The sequence below is a fragment of the Haliotis rubra genome, unplaced genomic scaffold (genome assembly GCF_003918875.1).
Source record: "Haliotis rubra isolate DU_JTF1 unplaced genomic scaffold, ASM391887v1 Scf126, whole genome shotgun sequence".
Taxonomy (NCBI): Eukaryota; Metazoa; Mollusca; class Gastropoda; order Lepetellida; family Haliotidae; genus Haliotis; species Haliotis rubra.
Genome location: NW_025765181.1, coordinates 603,550 through 620,203, shown reverse-complemented (window position 1 = coordinate 620,203; position 16,654 = coordinate 603,550). Strand labels below are relative to the sequence as shown.

General features: G+C 44.7%; 1 protein-coding gene across 1 annotated transcript; it reads left to right on the top strand.

The window, feature by feature from the left end:
* Positions 1–15,074: 15,074 nt before the first annotated feature.
* LOC124266517 (acanthoscurrin-2-like) lies at positions 15,075–15,894 on the top strand. The gene is made up of 2 exons (XM_046701312.1): positions 15,075–15,366; positions 15,887–15,894. The coding sequence occupies exons 1-2, from the start codon at positions 15,075–15,077 to the stop codon at positions 15,892–15,894; spliced, it is 300 nt and encodes a 99-aa protein (XP_046557268.1).
* Positions 15,895–16,654: the final 760 nt, after the last annotated feature.

The window sequence follows — 16,654 nt, the reverse complement described above, 5'->3', positions numbered from 1 at the left end:
ATGCTCATTTCTGGTGCCCCCCTCCGTTATATCGGTAAATGTGGCGTAAAACTCAATCACTCACTCCTCAGTTATGTGTAATATTACATCCCATTATTACGTTGTTATTTGTCACGGTCTGTTGCTTATTCGTGAACTTAAAAGGCAAACATGTACACGTTTGCTGAGAATAGGTAATAGATCATGTATTCCCACTTTCCTCGAAAGCCCCACGTCCAACCGCATATCGATATGGGAATATAATAAATGATGTTGCATGCAACAATTTCAACGACTACACAGATGGAATGAAAACACATGACTAGACATGTTTTGGAAGCTGTGTAAATTCTCAATGGAGTATACAATTGATGGTTCAATTGTACTAACATTACATTTACAGCGACAAGCGAAAGAAGTATACACTTGACCAAACTGTAACAAACGTTAACAAAACGGTACAATTGTAAGGAAATCCTACAAAGTGAAGGTACAAAACACATTTATGATACTGTATGATCATTGGTGTGTACAATAAACTACGCTTATTTCGAACATGCTTATACCGATCTGACAGATAAAACGAACTGTGTTTTATCCAGGCCACTTGCTGTGTATTTTAGTCGAAACGCTTATAACGAACTGACAGATTAAACGAACTGTGTTTGATCCAGGCCACTTGCTGTGTATTTTAGTCGAAACGCTTATAACGAACTACGGTTGTACCAAACTAAAAATTCGGGATCCCCTGAGTTCGTTATAACAGTAGCTTATCGTACTTACTTTTGCCCGGCAGTTTGTATGGACGGTGAAACAAACTGTGCTGGGTGCGGATATTTAGGACATATTTACAGATATATGTGCACCTCAATTTGTTGCTCTGGTTTTAGCTGAAGCTTTAATGTCTGAACAGCTGCTTCCTGTGTTTTTAAACCTGTGCGTATATTTCTTGCAGTATTTTTATGGTGTCTGAAAACTGGATCTAAAGAATTCTTTTGAAATGACTTCATGAACGTTTTCTGTGTGTATTAATAATGATAATAATAATAATAACCAAAGGAGATACCAGTTTGACAGAACAAGTTCTCGTTGTCGAGTCCATTTCTAATGATATTGGCATGACATTTGGACTCGACAAATGTAATACTCTTCATTTAAAACGTGGCAAGGTAGTTAATGGTGGATTGGTCAAGTTACGGGGGAGTTATTGAGCATCTTGTGGAAGATCAGGCCTACACCTATCTTGGAATGCAAGTTCGAGACAAGCTCCAGAATGCCCAAATTCAAGACAAACTTCGGGCCGAGTACAAATCTCGCTTAAAGAAAATCTGGAGCTCAGAGCTAAATACTCGAAACAAGGTCAAGGCCACCAATCCTTCCTAATCCTTTGGAGTAGTTGATTGGACAAAACAAGATATCCAGAGTCTTGACCGCCTGACCAGAAGGATCATGTCTGATAACAGAGCCCACCACCCTCGTTCCTCTCTTAACCGTTTATATATGCCAATCAATTCTGGAGGTCGAGTTTTTATTAATGTGGAGGCTCTTCATGATAGAATTTTATTGTGTACTTTTGCACATATTTATTTATCTGGTGATCCTCTGGTGATGCATGTCAAGACTCATGATGAAAGCAAGGAATTCCACAATTATTTTAAGCGTGCTAAGGTTGTTGGACAGAATATGAAATTTGAGGTTGAATTTGCTGATGGCGATGTACTGCTGGACGGTACAGCGATGGGAGTAAACCAGGCGAAGTCCTTCACCAAGTCTGCCCAGAGTCGGTCTTTTGTGGAGAAGCTTTCTGAGAAGCCATTGCATCGTGTGTACATGCAGTGTATGGAACAGAATAGCAATCCCACGGACTCCTTCGCCTGGATGAAGTCGGCTGGTCTTAAATCTGAAACTGAGGCCTTCCTTTTTCCTGCTCAGGACCAGTCACTTCCCACTCGCAATCGCCTAAATGTGATTCTTAAAGAGAATATTAACATGAAATGTCGACTTTGCAATGAATTCACAGAGACTGTCCAACACCTTGTCAGTGGATGTCCTTCCTTGGCACAAACAGCATATCTTAAACGACATGATGGCATGGCTCGTTGCTTTTACTACTGTCTCCGACGTGCCTGTGGCTTTGACTCCGAGGTCCATCCATGGTACGACCCTGAACATGTTCAGGGCGTCATGGAAAATGATGCTTTCAAACTTCTCTGGAATAGGCCCATATACAGCCTCAGAAGAATTCCTGCCAACAAACTTGATCTTGTCCTTTTTGATAAAGCCAATGAATTTTTATATATCATTGAATTTTCTGTCCCTTTTGACAGCAATGTGATTGACAAGATTCAGGAAAAGCATGATAAATATCCGGACCCAAGTACACTGTCGTCAGGCTCCCCATTGTTCTCGGTGCCCTAATTTGGTACCTCCTGATCTCTTGGCGCAGATCAGGAGAGTGCCCGGGTTCTCCACCGGGAGTACAGCCCTTCTGACACTCTGGGTAATGCAGAAGGCTGCAATGTTGGGGAGCCTTCATATTCTCCGGAAACGTCTTGGTGGGTTCGACTACGCAGCGTTTCCTGGGAGACGTACCACTCGCTGTCTGGGCTGCGTGTAGAGGGGGTAAGGGCCTTGAGCTGATGATGAGCCTTACCAGCCTGACTGTGCCAGGATCACCCGAACCCTCTCTGCTGCATTGTCCTCTTTAAACTGTAAAACATAATAGTAATAATAATAAAATGTCGACTGTGCAATGAATAGCGCACAATCTCCAAACACCAAGTAATTGCTCACGGCGCTTAATCAGAATCTGATTCTTATTACCCCGGATAACCCAAGTTGCCTGTTAGGCGCTAGAAGGTTATAGTCACATGACTTTATCCAACCGGGTACCCATTTTCTGCTGGGTGAACAGAGGCAATTTGGAACAAACTCACTTGCCTAAGGTGAGACCACGTGTATCACATGTGCTTTGTTGTGGGGCAGGACTGAAGTCCTAGAAACTCTCAGGAGTCAAGCTGTCAAACACGGTCAACCATCTAAGGACTGTCCGAGCTCGACTGACCATTACTGACCATGTTCCCCGTGATTAAAGTATCAGTTTATTACTCGGATACCACGACGTACTGCAGTAACCGGGAACATGTATCACGATCGCCTGACAACGTATTCGATAGACAAACAAATGTTACACATCGAATGTACACAGATGTACCCCATCGACTAGAGAGGAGATAACGAGGCGGCAGATCGCCTTACAGCTGAACATAAAAAGGTCATATGACTGATAATTAATGACAGTGTCAATATTTGTGAGCATTTACACTCGTCAACCTTTAAAAGCAATCATAATGCATATGTTCAAGATCAGTTATTTCATTTTATTTTACAACACTCAGCATTATTCACGTATGTGAAGGCGGTATCAAATATCCGTGTATGTTGCTTGACATCATGAATACCATGCAACTGGGATACAACAACATACATCATACAAGTCAGCAATCCTGACCACCTCATCTCAGAATCATCTCTTGCAAACACGAGTTCCTGAAGACCAGATCCAAACCCTACCGTCCTGGATCTTTTTTACTCCGAAACATACATGTTTGAGTGAGTTTGTGATAGAGTAATCTTTCAAAATAGTCCTGAATCATCACGGCCAGGGGCACCAGAAATTGGCTTCACATACCCATTTAGGGTGGCAATAGAAAGCTTTATCAACAAGGCTGATCCACTGCCCTTTGTTATGAAGAAGTTGAAACAATCCAGACTGTGAATGCCACCCTCAGTTTTGTTAAGGCCCCTCCTTTCTCGTTTACACAGCGGGCCATTGTATTTATTGAAGTTTCAGCGGCCTTCATAGGTAAACGAAAAACTACCATATATAAGGTGGTATAAATGTGTTTAGACGGACATTCTATTACGCCACACTGAAGTCCCGGGTTCGATTCCCCACAATGGTACAATGTGTGAAGCCCATTTCTGGTGTCCCGTGCCGTCGTATTGCTGGAATATTGCTGAAAGCGGCGTAAACTAAACTCACTCACTCACTCCAGAGTAATCAACTGATCATTAGAAGCCATAGCGAGTGTCTTGTTGGTATATGTGTATAGAGACTCTGAACGATGGAAGACTTTGTATCTGGATGTTTAAAAGATGATTTTTAGTTTCGACCTTGACCTTTCACGCCAAGCAATAAACCATCTACAACATTTCGTCTTCATTTCCCAATTGGTTGGTTTAACACTTAATGGAAAGACATTTTCCTGCAACTAAGGTGTCACCATTTATTTATTTTAGGCAATTAATGACGTTTTATTGTTTCCACAAAGAGGAATCTATCAACTCATTGAAATAAAGTTTTCTTTAACAATATATCCGACTTTTCCACTTTTGTGAAGGGATGGTTTCCAAACGAAAAGACCATTTTCCATAACATTTGGAATGATGATATTCCCAAAAAAGATAATGTTTGGAAAATTGTAGATTGTTGTTTCTTTTGTTGTTTAAGGCCACAGTCAACAGTATTCCATCTCCTTGACGACGGCCTTAACCTCTTTCCGTAATCATTTTCTTCAATGGTTGGCTGGTGTGTTTGGCCTGGCTGGCGTGGCTGGCGTGGTTGGCCTGGCTGGCGTGGTTGGCGTGGCTGGCGTGGCTGGCCTGGCTGGCGTGGCTGGCGTGGCTGGCGTGGCTGGCGTGGTTGGCGTGGCTGGCGTGGTTGGCGTTTCAATTTGTAATTTCCAAACAGGAAAGTGTTAATTCATTACAAATCCAGCAGTCCTGTTTTAAAAGAAACGTACGCTTTGGTAGCAGATTTTACAAAACTAATTTCTTTCACAGCTGGTTGGCGTGGCTGGCGTGGCTGGCGTGGTTGGCCTGGCTGGCGTGGCTGGCGTGGTTGGCGTGGCTGGCGTGGTTGGCGTGGTTGGCCTGGCTGGCGTGACTGGCCTGGCTGGCGTTGCTGGCGTGGCTGGCGTGGCTGGCGTGTTTGGCCTGGCTGACCTGGCTGGCGTGGTTGGCCTGGCTGACGTGGTTGGCGTGGCTTGCCTGGTTGGCGTGCTTGGCGTGGCTGGCGTGGTTGGCGTGTTTGGCCTGGCAGGCCTGGCTGGCGTGGCTGGCGTGGCTGGCGTGTTTGGCCTGGCAGGCGTGGCTGGCGTGGCTGGCGTGTTTGGCCTGGCAGGCCTGGCTGGCGTGGTTGGCCTGGCTGACGTGGTTGGCGTGGCTTGCCTGGTTGGCGTGCTTGGCCTGGCTGGCGTTGTTGGCGTGGCTGGCGTGGCTGGCGTGGCTGGCGTGGCTGGCGTGGCTGGCGTGGCTGGCGTGGCTGGCGTGTTTGGCCTGGCAGGCCTGGTTGGCGTGCTTGGTGTGGTTGGCGTGGCTGGTGTGGTTGGCCTGGCTGGCGTGGTTGGCGTGGCTTGCCTGGTTGGCGTGCTTGGTGTGGTTGGCGTGGCTGGTGTGGTTGGCCTGGCTGGCGTGGCTGGCGTGGTTGGCCTGGCTGGCGTGGCTGACGTGGCTGGCGTGGTTGGCGTGGCTGGCCTGGCTGGCGTGGTTGGCCTGGCTGGCGTGGTTGGCGTGGCTGACGTGGCTGGCGTGGCTGGCGTGGCTGGCGTGATTGGCGTTTCAATTTGTAATTTCCAAACAGGAAAGTGTTAATTCATTACAAATCCAGCAGTCCTGTTTTAAAAGAAACGTACGCTTTGGTAGCAGATTTTACAAAACTAATTTCTTTCACAGCTGTTACTGAAACACCGTTTTGTATTATAACATGGTAAACCATTAAATATCCGTTTCTCTGGCCTGGCTGGCGTGGCTGGCGTGTTTGGCGTGGTTGGCCTGGCAGGCCTGGCTGGCGTGGCTGGCGTGGCTGGCGTGGCTGGCGTGTTTGGCCTGGCAGGCCTGGCTGGCGTGGTTGGCCTGGCTGACGTGGTTGGCGTGGCTTGCGTGGTTGGCGTGCTTGGCGTGGCTGGCGTTGTTGGCGTGGCTGGCGTGGCTGGTGTGGTTGGCGTGGCTGGCGTGGTTGGCGTGGCTTGCCTGGTTGGCGTGCTTGGTGTGGTTGGCGTGGCTGGTGTGGTTGGCCTGGCTGGCGTGGCTGGCGTGGTTGGCCTGGCTGGCGTGGCTGACGTGGCTGGCCTGGCTGGCGTGGTTGGCCTGGCTGGCGTGGCTGGCGTGGTTGGCCTGGCTGGCGTGACTGGCCTGGCTGGCGTGGCTGGCGTGTTTGGCCTGGCAGACCTGGCTGGCGTGGCTTGGCCTGGCTGACGTGGTTGGCGTGGCTTGCCTGGTTGGCGTGGTTGGCGTGTTTGGCCTGGCAGGCCTGGCTGGCGTGGCTGGCGTGTTTGGCCTGGCAGGCCTGGCAGGTCTGGCTGGCGTGGCTGGCGTGGCTGGCGTGGCTGGCCCTGGCTGGCGTGGTTGGCCTGGCTGGCGTGGTTGGCCTGGCTGACGTGGTTGGCGTGGCTTGCCTGGTTGGCGTGCTTGGCGTGGCTGGCGTTGTTGGCGTGGCTGGCGTGGCTGGCGTGGCTGGCGTGGTTGGCGTGGCTGGCGTGGCTGGCGTGTTTGGCCTGGCATGCCTGGTTGGCGTGCTTGGTGTGGTTGGCGTGGCTGGTGTGGTTGGCCTGGCTGGCGTGGTTGGCGTGGCTTGCCTGGTTGGCGTGCTTGGTGTGGTTGGCGTGGCTGGTGTGGTTGGCCTGGCTGGCGTGGCTGGCGTGGCTGGCGTGGCTGGCGTGGTTGGCGTGGTTGGCCTGGCTTGCATGGCTGGCGTGGTTGGCCTGGCTGGCGTGGTTGGCGTGGCTGACGTGGCTGGCGTGGCTGGCGTGGTTGGCGTTTCAATTTGTAATTTCCAAACAGGAAAGTGTTAATTCATTACAAATCCAGCAGTCCTGTTTTAAAAGAAACGTACGCTTTGGTAGCAGATTTTACAAAACTAATTTCTTTCACAGCTGTTACTGAAACACCGTTTTGTATTATAAACCATTAAATACCCGTTTCTCCAGAAAGTATTCATCCGAAATAATGATTGATCTCGTTGTGTCTGGTTTGATTATTTGGATTGGATTTCCGATGCTGCTAGCGGGAGTTTATGGGCTTGGTGCTGACAAAGCAAGAAAAACAGCCAGGCAATTAGGGATGTGCAACATTTTGACGCTCTGGACGCGTGGACTACATAAGAACACTCTTTGAAATTCCATGTATTATGTCCGGTCTTGACGATGGGTGGAGACCATCATGGTCTTGACAATGGGAGGACACCATCACGATCTTGACGATGGACGGTCACCATCACGATCTTGACGATGGGAAGACGCCATCACGGTCTTGACGATGGGCAGACACCATCACGGTCTTGACGATGGGCAGACGCCATCACGATCTTGACGATGGGCAGACACCATCACGATCTTGACGATGGGCAGACACCATCACGGTCTTGACGATGGGCGGTGACCATCACGGTCTTGACGATGAGCAGACGCCATCACGATCTTGACGATGGGCAGACGCCATCACGGTCATAATGATGGACGGTCACCATTAAAATCTCTAGCACGACAGGAAAATTCTCACTAAATGGATGATAATATACATAACAGATTAGGTTCATTTACGATTTAAACGTCAATGTGGGTGAAATTTAAACTATTTAAAAGAGCTGGTGAATCTGTGTGAACCTCCGAACTTTATATATTGCTAAACGAGCGCTAATGAATCGACCAACCTTCAATTCACCCCTACTATCAACTATTCTAATTTCATACCTTGCAATTTACTGTTTTCGCCCAAGAACATTGTCAACAATGTTTACTTGTCGGTATTTGAAGGTTCTCGGCCACACCTAATCCCCAACCCTCATACACAGATGCGCAAAGAAAATTAGGCCCTTCAATATAAACCACTCTGATTGACAATATTTGAACACCAAAATAACCATATTTTCTATACAAATTGGCAAAAGAGTATATGGGATAAACCTCATCAAAAATAAAGATGGCAGTAATGTGAAAAAAGGCGGTAATGTGAACATGAGGGGATGCTATGATGGCCTGCTGCCTGCTGCACAGCATGCATATTATCACTGCACCAGGAAATGCATTGATTGATACAGTCATCAACGATTGGGGTATATACATACTACAGCTTGTTCAGCTTGTTCAGCTTGACCTGAGCTACTCTACATATGCATGACCCGGGAGGTCAAATGGCACAAACGGCAGGTCGAGTTAACTTCATTAAATAGGGGAGCAAATAATGTTATTAATGTTGCTGCAACAATCGCTGCCTAAAAGCTCGAATCGGAAACAATCAACCATCTAAAGTTTCTCTTTTATAGAAAGTTAGGACCTTGCTGACGATTTCTCGACACTGAGGTGTCAAACGGCAACCTTGTCTCGACTGTGCGGACATGTTGACAATCAATGCACCCCTTCACAATAATAGACCCAACCAGTTGTGACACGGACATGCAATGCATTAGTATTCACTTGATCAGGTCAAGCTGAACGAGCTGTAGCAGCGTAGGTTGGGAATTTTAACCCGGCATCCCCGTAGGGTCACAGTGTTATATGTGCACATGACGACATGTGAACGTCATGACGGCTGTCAATCTTGATTGATTATCAGCACTATTCGACCTCCACACACTGACGGGCAGTGTAACATGTACTTCAAACCCATTACCACGTCTCTCACATCTTAGATGGCCAGGGTATGGTGCGATTTACAGTATATAGTGCATATACTGACACACTCACACAGCTACAGATGTAATGTGTTTTGCTGTTAAAGACACCGTTTAGAACGGACATCTGGTAATTCGGACGGTGCAAACAAAGTTTTTGAGTTAGTGTCCAGGTCATGTAATAAGTTACACCTTAAATCTCCCTCCCCCTCCCCCGCCCCCTCTCTCTCACACACACAGAGACACAGAGTCACTCGATATCAATGCGTTTCACTTTCTATGGTAAATGACATGATGGACAGTAAGGTGCTTTGGTCAATCATCTACCAAAATGTGTGGTCATCTGAGTTCTAGCGACTAATGCAAATCGCAGTCATATCTCCCTGTGTTGCACTGTTAAACTAATTTATCTGAAATAAAAATAAGAATACTTGTAAAAGTTTGTTATTGAACATGCTTTCTTTTGTTATAGTATGTTATGTTCACCCACACAACACAGCATGGCACAGAACAGCAAACAAGCAAACACAAAGACAAGGAATTTTCCTGAAATAATCTATATTTCGGAATAACATATTTTAAATGATTTTTTTAGTTCAGAAAAGACATCGATAGTTAGCGAGCTGTGCAACTGTCCATTTGTCCAGCATCCAAATGTTTGAAATCAGACCAAGGGTAATTTAAATGCCCTGTGAGTTTCATTCTATAACCTATTGAGAGTGTAGCTGTCAATGTGATCCAATCTCTCGCTAACGTAGTCGAATCTCTCGCTAACGTAGACGAATCTCTCGCTAACGTAGACGAATCTCTCGTTAACGTAGTCAAATCTGTCGTTAACGTAGTCAAATCTGTCGTTAACGTAGTCAAATCTGTCGTTAACGTAGTTAAATCTGTCGTCAACGTAGTCAAATCTCTCGTTAACGTAGTCAAATCTGTCGTTAACGTAGTTAAATCTGTCGTCAACGTAGTCAAATCTCTCGTTAACGTAGTCAAATCTCTCGTTAACGTAGTCAAATCTCTCGTTAACGTAGTTAAATCTGTCGTTAACGTAGTCAAATCTGTCGTCAACGTAGTCAAATCTCTCGTTAACGTAGTCAAATCTCTCGTTAACGTAGTTAAATCTCTCGTTAACGTAGTCAAATCTCTCGTTAACGTAGTCAAATCTGTCGTTAACGTAGTCAAATCTGTCGTTAACGTAGTCAAATCTCTCGTTAACGTAGTCAAATCTCTCGTTAACGTAGTCAAATCTGTCGTTAACGTAGTCAAATCTCTCGTTAATGTAGTAAAATCTCTCACTAACGTAGTAAAATGTCTCGGTAACGTAGTCAAATCTATCGTTCACGTAGTAAACTGTCGTTAACGTATGGATGGGATAAGCCAGTTCACTAAGGTTCCCGCAAATGCACCGCAAACTATTAGTGTGAATAAAAATGTGAATAACATCAATAGCGAATTCCCAAAATAACAAGGCAATGTTGAAGGTTCATAGGTGACCATAATAACAGGGATCAGTTCGGTGTAGATATTGATACGAAACAGCTGCGTGATAAAAACGAATCATATGCTAAGTTCCCTGCAGGTTGTTGTTTTTGGTTGACTGGCCATGATTACGTGTATGTGCAAAAATCGATGCAAGAGTATGATTATCATTATCTGCTATTAACATAGGGCGAACAACTGTACTGAGAACAAGATTCACACCGATACTGTCACGAGTGAGAGAGGGAGCTTAGTTCAGATTAGTGTATTAGCTTTTAGCAATATTCCAGCAATATCACGGCGGGGGACACTAGAAATGGGCTTCAAACATTGTGCCCATGTGGGGAATCAAACCCGGGTCTTCGGCGTGACGAACAAACGCTTTTAAGTTTTAACCGCTAGGCTACCCAACCTCACGATAGGAGCAATATATTAATACGTTTAAACTCTCATAAACGCAAAGCTACTCTTTTCACGCCTCAGTCAGCAAAATGTCCAGCTATATGTTTGTTTGTAGATAATCGGGTCTGGTCCAGACTCTCCAGTGATTGACATCGGTGATAGAGCATCGATCTATGTGGAGACAGACAGGCAGTTAAGTTCATTCAGTTAAAAAGCTATATTGCGGCGATCGGCAAATAAATGAGTCTGGACCAGACAATCCAGTGATCAATAGCATGATCATCGTACTAGGCAATTAGGATACGATGACATTTGTCAACCAAGTCAGTGACCCTGACCATCCGATCCCGTTAGTCGCCTCTTACAAGCATGGGTTACTGAAGATCAATGCTAACGCGGATCTTCACGGGTCATGTACAGTTACATAAGTGTATGGATATGTTTAAACTCTTATTAACGAAATGATGCTCGTGGTTGTTGTGTGTTTGTTGTTTAACGTCGCACTCACCAATTTTTCAGCAATATGTGTGTTTGTAGATAATCGAATCTGGTCCAGGCAATCCGGTGATTGACGTCATGATGACAGCGGTCAAACAAGTCAGCGAGCCTGACCACCAATCCCCTTAGTCGCCTCTTACGACAAAGATGGATTGCTGAAGATGAAATCTAACCTTAATCTTCACGGGTCACTGATGATGATGATGATGATGATGATGATGATGATGATGATGACTGACTGTTTAATTATCCAACTCCTTAGTGTATGTCTAAAAATGATAAGGCCACTTATATAGCGCTGAAGTCCACGCTCTAAGCGCACACAACATGATGGGCATTATTACCCCAGGTAACAAAAGGTGGCTAGGGGTGCTAGAAGGTTAGTAGACATATGACTTATCCCACCCGGTACCCAGTTTCTGTGGGCGAACAGGGGCCATTTTGAACAAACTCACTTGCATAAGATGAGACCACATGTGTGCTTCGTTGTGGGGCAGGAAACACTTAGGAGTAAACCTTGTGATAGAATTTAGTCACACAATACACAACGTTAGATGTCCATTCATGGGCTGCATTATATTCTGTTCATGACGCTGTTTTGTTAGTACTCCAAGCATAATCATGTCCCCACCCACTGGGGCGGTGGGGTAGCCTAGTGGTTAAAGCGTTGGCTCGTCACGCCGAAGACCCGGGTTCGAATCCCCACATGGGTACAATGTGTGAAGCCAATTTCTGTTGTCCCCCCGTGATGTTGCTGGAATATTGCTAAAAAGCGGCGTAAAACCAAACTCAGTCAGTCAGTCCCCACTCAATGATGGTGGGAAATATATATATTTCTTCAGGACTTCATTTGCATGTTTGCTCAAAGTAACTTCTCCGATATTTATTGATAATCGATGGATATTTAGTCAACGATTGTCGATCTGTATGATCTATATTGATAGCCAGTCATGTAAAATAAAGGAAGAGACTAGATAATTTCTGAAGGACATAAACGCAAGGTTTTGCTGCCCGAGATTGGAATATAAGTTAAAATGATTGATTTCATGCCGATACTAGATTCCGAGATGTCGATCCTATTACACAATACACCAAGAAGTGAAAAGGTTAAAGGTCACAAAGATGCACGTGAGCGGAAGCTTGACCAGGAAGCGGATGTCCACTTGCATATATAGTACAGCACTGACCACCACTGACCAATACCTGGCTTATCTCAGTCACTCTACTCAGTCGTCATTTCAAGGTAAGTGAAAACATTTGTTTGTGCTATTTGGGATGCTTAATAAGTTTTGGATGGACATTATTGCTGATGCGTTTACTAGTTTGGACATACACCTTTTAGAAACTCGAAACATGATAATATTCGGTATGTATCGACTGTAAAAGAAACAAATCAGATATCGGAATCAGATATGAGTTTCTGGAATGTTCAGGTGAAATTAGCATGAATATATTCTGGAGGCATAACGATAGCTGAGACCAAAATGTTACAGTTCCTTCCACATTTCCGGGTTCGAATCGGTCTTCAGCATCCGTCAGTATATCTTCTTACATGTAACAAAGGTGCCGTGTTGAAATGAGCCATAGAGGTCATTTCCAACCCGCAATAGTGTCAAAAGATCTAGTCAGAACTTTTTAGAATTTGAACCTAGTTTTCAGAGACGAGACGAGACTCAATATTTAGCGGGGATGTATGCATAACGAGGCGACCCCGGCTTGAATGATCTAGATTTTAAGGAAGGATAACAATATATAGATGAACAACTTCTTTATTGCTGTGAGAGCGACGTTTCGGTTCTAACACCGTCATCAAGCAAGTGATGCAAGTCATGAAACGTCGCTCTCACAGCAATAAAGAAGTTGTTCATCCATATATTGTTATCCTTCCATACTGCTCCAACTTCTAAATGCCTCTCAAAGAAGATATAGATTTGAACAGGGGAGGGAGTGGGGGTAGCCTAGTGGTTAAAGCGTTCACTCGTCACGCCGAAGGCCCGGGTTCGATTCCCCATATGGGCACAATGTGTGAAGCCCATGTCTGGTGTCCCCCGCCGTGATATTGCTGGAATATTGCTAAAAGCGGCGTAAAACTTAACTCAATCACTACATCATGTCGGCTAGAACACGATGATCCTTAGCCAAAAATGCAAACCCCTGAACCAAGGGTTACCCCATCCCTGAAGATCCGGATTATAAGGGGTCTTCAGCAACCCACGCTTGTCGTAAGAGGCGACTAATTATAACGGGATCAGGTGCCAGGCTCACTGGCTTGGTTGATCTATGTCATTGTGTCCCAATTGCGTAGATCCATGCTCATGCTGTTGGTCACTGGATTGTCTGGTCCAGCATCAGTTATTTACAGACCGCCGTCATATAGCCTCAATATTGATGAGTGCGGTGTTAAACAACCAACCAAACAACCAAAGGGTTACTCCCCTTTCGTCCCTAGTCGTCAAGTGATGCTCAGAATATTTTATCGTCGCTTCGACCAGTTTCAATTGTTTTCTTCACCACTCAATGCAATTATCCACACTGTCTTTACTTCGTTTGTTACAGGGGCGGTGGGGTAGTCTAGTGGTTAAAGCGTTGGCTCGTCATGCCGAAGACCCGGGTTCGAATCCCCACATGGGTACAATGAGTGAAGCCCATTTCTGGTGTCCCCCGCCGTGATATTGCTGGAATATTGCTAAAAGCGGCGTAAAACCAAACTCAGTCAGTCAGTCAGTCGTTTGTAACTGGATATCAGTCAAATTGTATAGATCGATGGTCATGATGCTGATCACAGGATTGTCTGGTCAAGACTCGAATATTTATAGAGGGAATTATTATAGATGGAATATTGTTGAATTCATCGGTAAACGAAAAACAAAATTCAAAACCGTACAATATGTTCCTGGTATGTAGACAAGTGTGTGGCAGTTCTTTTGACACACATATTTCCATTAACCCTTAGCCAATCTACAGATATATTCGCATCTATGTAATGATGTATAGAGAAGCTCACCCGGGTGTCATTTGATATTAAATGTATCATCACTAGTGGATAAAGTTACAAATCAAACGAGGATATCTTTTTTTTTATCAACGAATGTTGATATATGTGATATCAGAAGACACGAGGGCGAGATTCTATGTATCATCAAAAATCACTTTTCATTTCTCCCAGGAGATATCGTTTTATCACACACAAGCAATATCTGACAGTTTTGGATGATAAAAACATTTATTATCCATAATATGGAACAGAAGTCATGTCATATTTTCAATACGTGCACATGTGCACATATCACTTTTGCCTAGCAACCATTGTTTCTGTATTTTGTCGTCTGTGACGTCATTAAACAATTGAACGTGACGTCAGTTAAGAGGGCCGTCACACTTGCATACCGTGTTTTACTGCACAAATGTACATAAATAAAATGGATAATAAAGAAATTATTACGCTCACAAGTGTGCCATGCGACTTACGCGACACTCGTGCAAAATTAGGTATTGACCTCGGTCTCCTAGGGCAATACAAAATTTCGCACTCGTTTCGTATAAGTCGTATGACACACTTGCTCGTGTAATAATCTCTATATTCCTTTCATTTCCATTTCGTCTTTCATTAGGTGTCACAGAGACAGATCTAGAATTGCATCCCTTGGTTGCAATAGGATCAGTTAATCGTGTTTACGAGATGCAATTTGACTCAAATCAGGATGCTTGGCCAGCAGGGTTTTCGGGTTTCAGACAGTTAACAAGTGTACGGATTGCACGGGTGTATGCAAACACCTGCTTTCATCTCTTTCAGCCCTATTTCGCCTATATTGGCAATTGAATCTATTTCGGCAGATTATCGAGACTGGTTAATCAGTGGCGTTTATGTTTTGCATTACATTTAGTTCACTTACTTTCACTTCAACAGTCCAAAGTCAGCTCATATTGTGTCGAGCAGTGTGTCAGTGTGTTCATCGTAGCGAAAGTTCATTTACCTGGACAGCAACGTCCTTTAACCCATAATTTTGTGATCACATGACTTGGCTTCAGTTCCAGCTACATCAACATGATGAAGATGCTCCTCGTCGCCATTTGCTGCATCGTCTCTGCTGCCGCATCGCCCACGTACGGACACTACGGCATGCACGGTCTTGGAGGAATGGGCTATGGAATGATGGGATACCCAGGCTATGGCTTCGGTCAAATGGGAATGGGTTACGGAGGACTGGGATTTGGAGGACTGGGCTTTGGAGGACTTGGTTTTGGAGGACTTGGTTTCGGTGGAATGGGTTATGGAGGAATGGGTTTCGGTGGAATGCCAGGAATGTTTGGTGGATACCCAGGAATGAGTGGAATCGGTAAGGCGTTGTATATATAAAGCCTGAATACATTTTAACGTTATGTATCTGTATTCCTATCGCTCTTTATAGCCATGCACACGGAGTGATCTTAATAATGGTGACACTTGCATAGAGATTACGATGCAAGCATGTATGCAAAACTGATTTTAGGAAAGGAGTGTCAAGATGTTTGTATTTCCAAAGCGAGAGCGAGTGTAATAGATGAATTCTTACACGAATTTTGTGTTTCACTATGGCACACATGATTGTGTTATAATGTTTTTATTCACCATTATTTATTTAGAATTGTTTTGAGCTCCCTTTTTGAAACATGCACATATCAGGACCATTCTAGAAAATAAATTGCGATTGTGGATTGACGTCATTGTGTAGCTAGTGTGACGTCATTCCGACATTACGTCACAATAATATTCAACAATGCCGTTCCGATGCAGACAATCAAAATAGATTATGTGGGAATCTAGATGTGTTGTCCTTTTTAAGTCAAGCATCATGTTAATTCTGTATCTCTCTCCAGGATTTTGATGACCATCAGGTACACTACAATGACGGACTCACAACTTGTGGAATTAGATATCAACAGAGAAGAACGATTACGTCTAGATAATGTGAACATATAATGAAAATAAACCTTCAGATCTCATATCAGTGTTTTTTCAGTCCAAATTCCTTCATTTTACACTGACTCTCGCTGAACCTAGGTTACCACATTTTCTACGTCATTTTAACAATATTCCAGGTTGACACCAGAAATGGGCTTCACATATTGAAGCCATGTGGGGAATCCAAACCGGGTCTTCAGCGGAAGCTTTAACCATTAGGCTCACACACATACACACACCAACAAAATAAAAAACACACACACAAGAAACACACCCCACAACAAGCAAAGAAAAACAAAACAAACAAACAAACAATACAAAACAGCAATGACAAAAGAAAAAAACATTTCATTTCATAGGATATTTATATAGCGCACATATCCACGCAACTAGTGCATGCTCAAGGCGCTGGTATTTTTTTCCCTCGACCATTGGATGTCAATCTCAAGGGCACATCGTATTATCAATCTCAGCTCTCTGGCTCTCTTGCTGCCACTAGGCGCACCGAGGTGGCTTTCTCATCCTAACGACATCATTTTTAGCAGACGTGTTGACAACTGAAATGACTGCGATAAAACATTTCGAGTGCTTTACCGAGGCCTTGAACGTTTGAATGCAAGAGTGGTATGGCGTTCATTGCAATCTTCATATATAAGATTTGCTTTACCTCACAAGACGTGAAC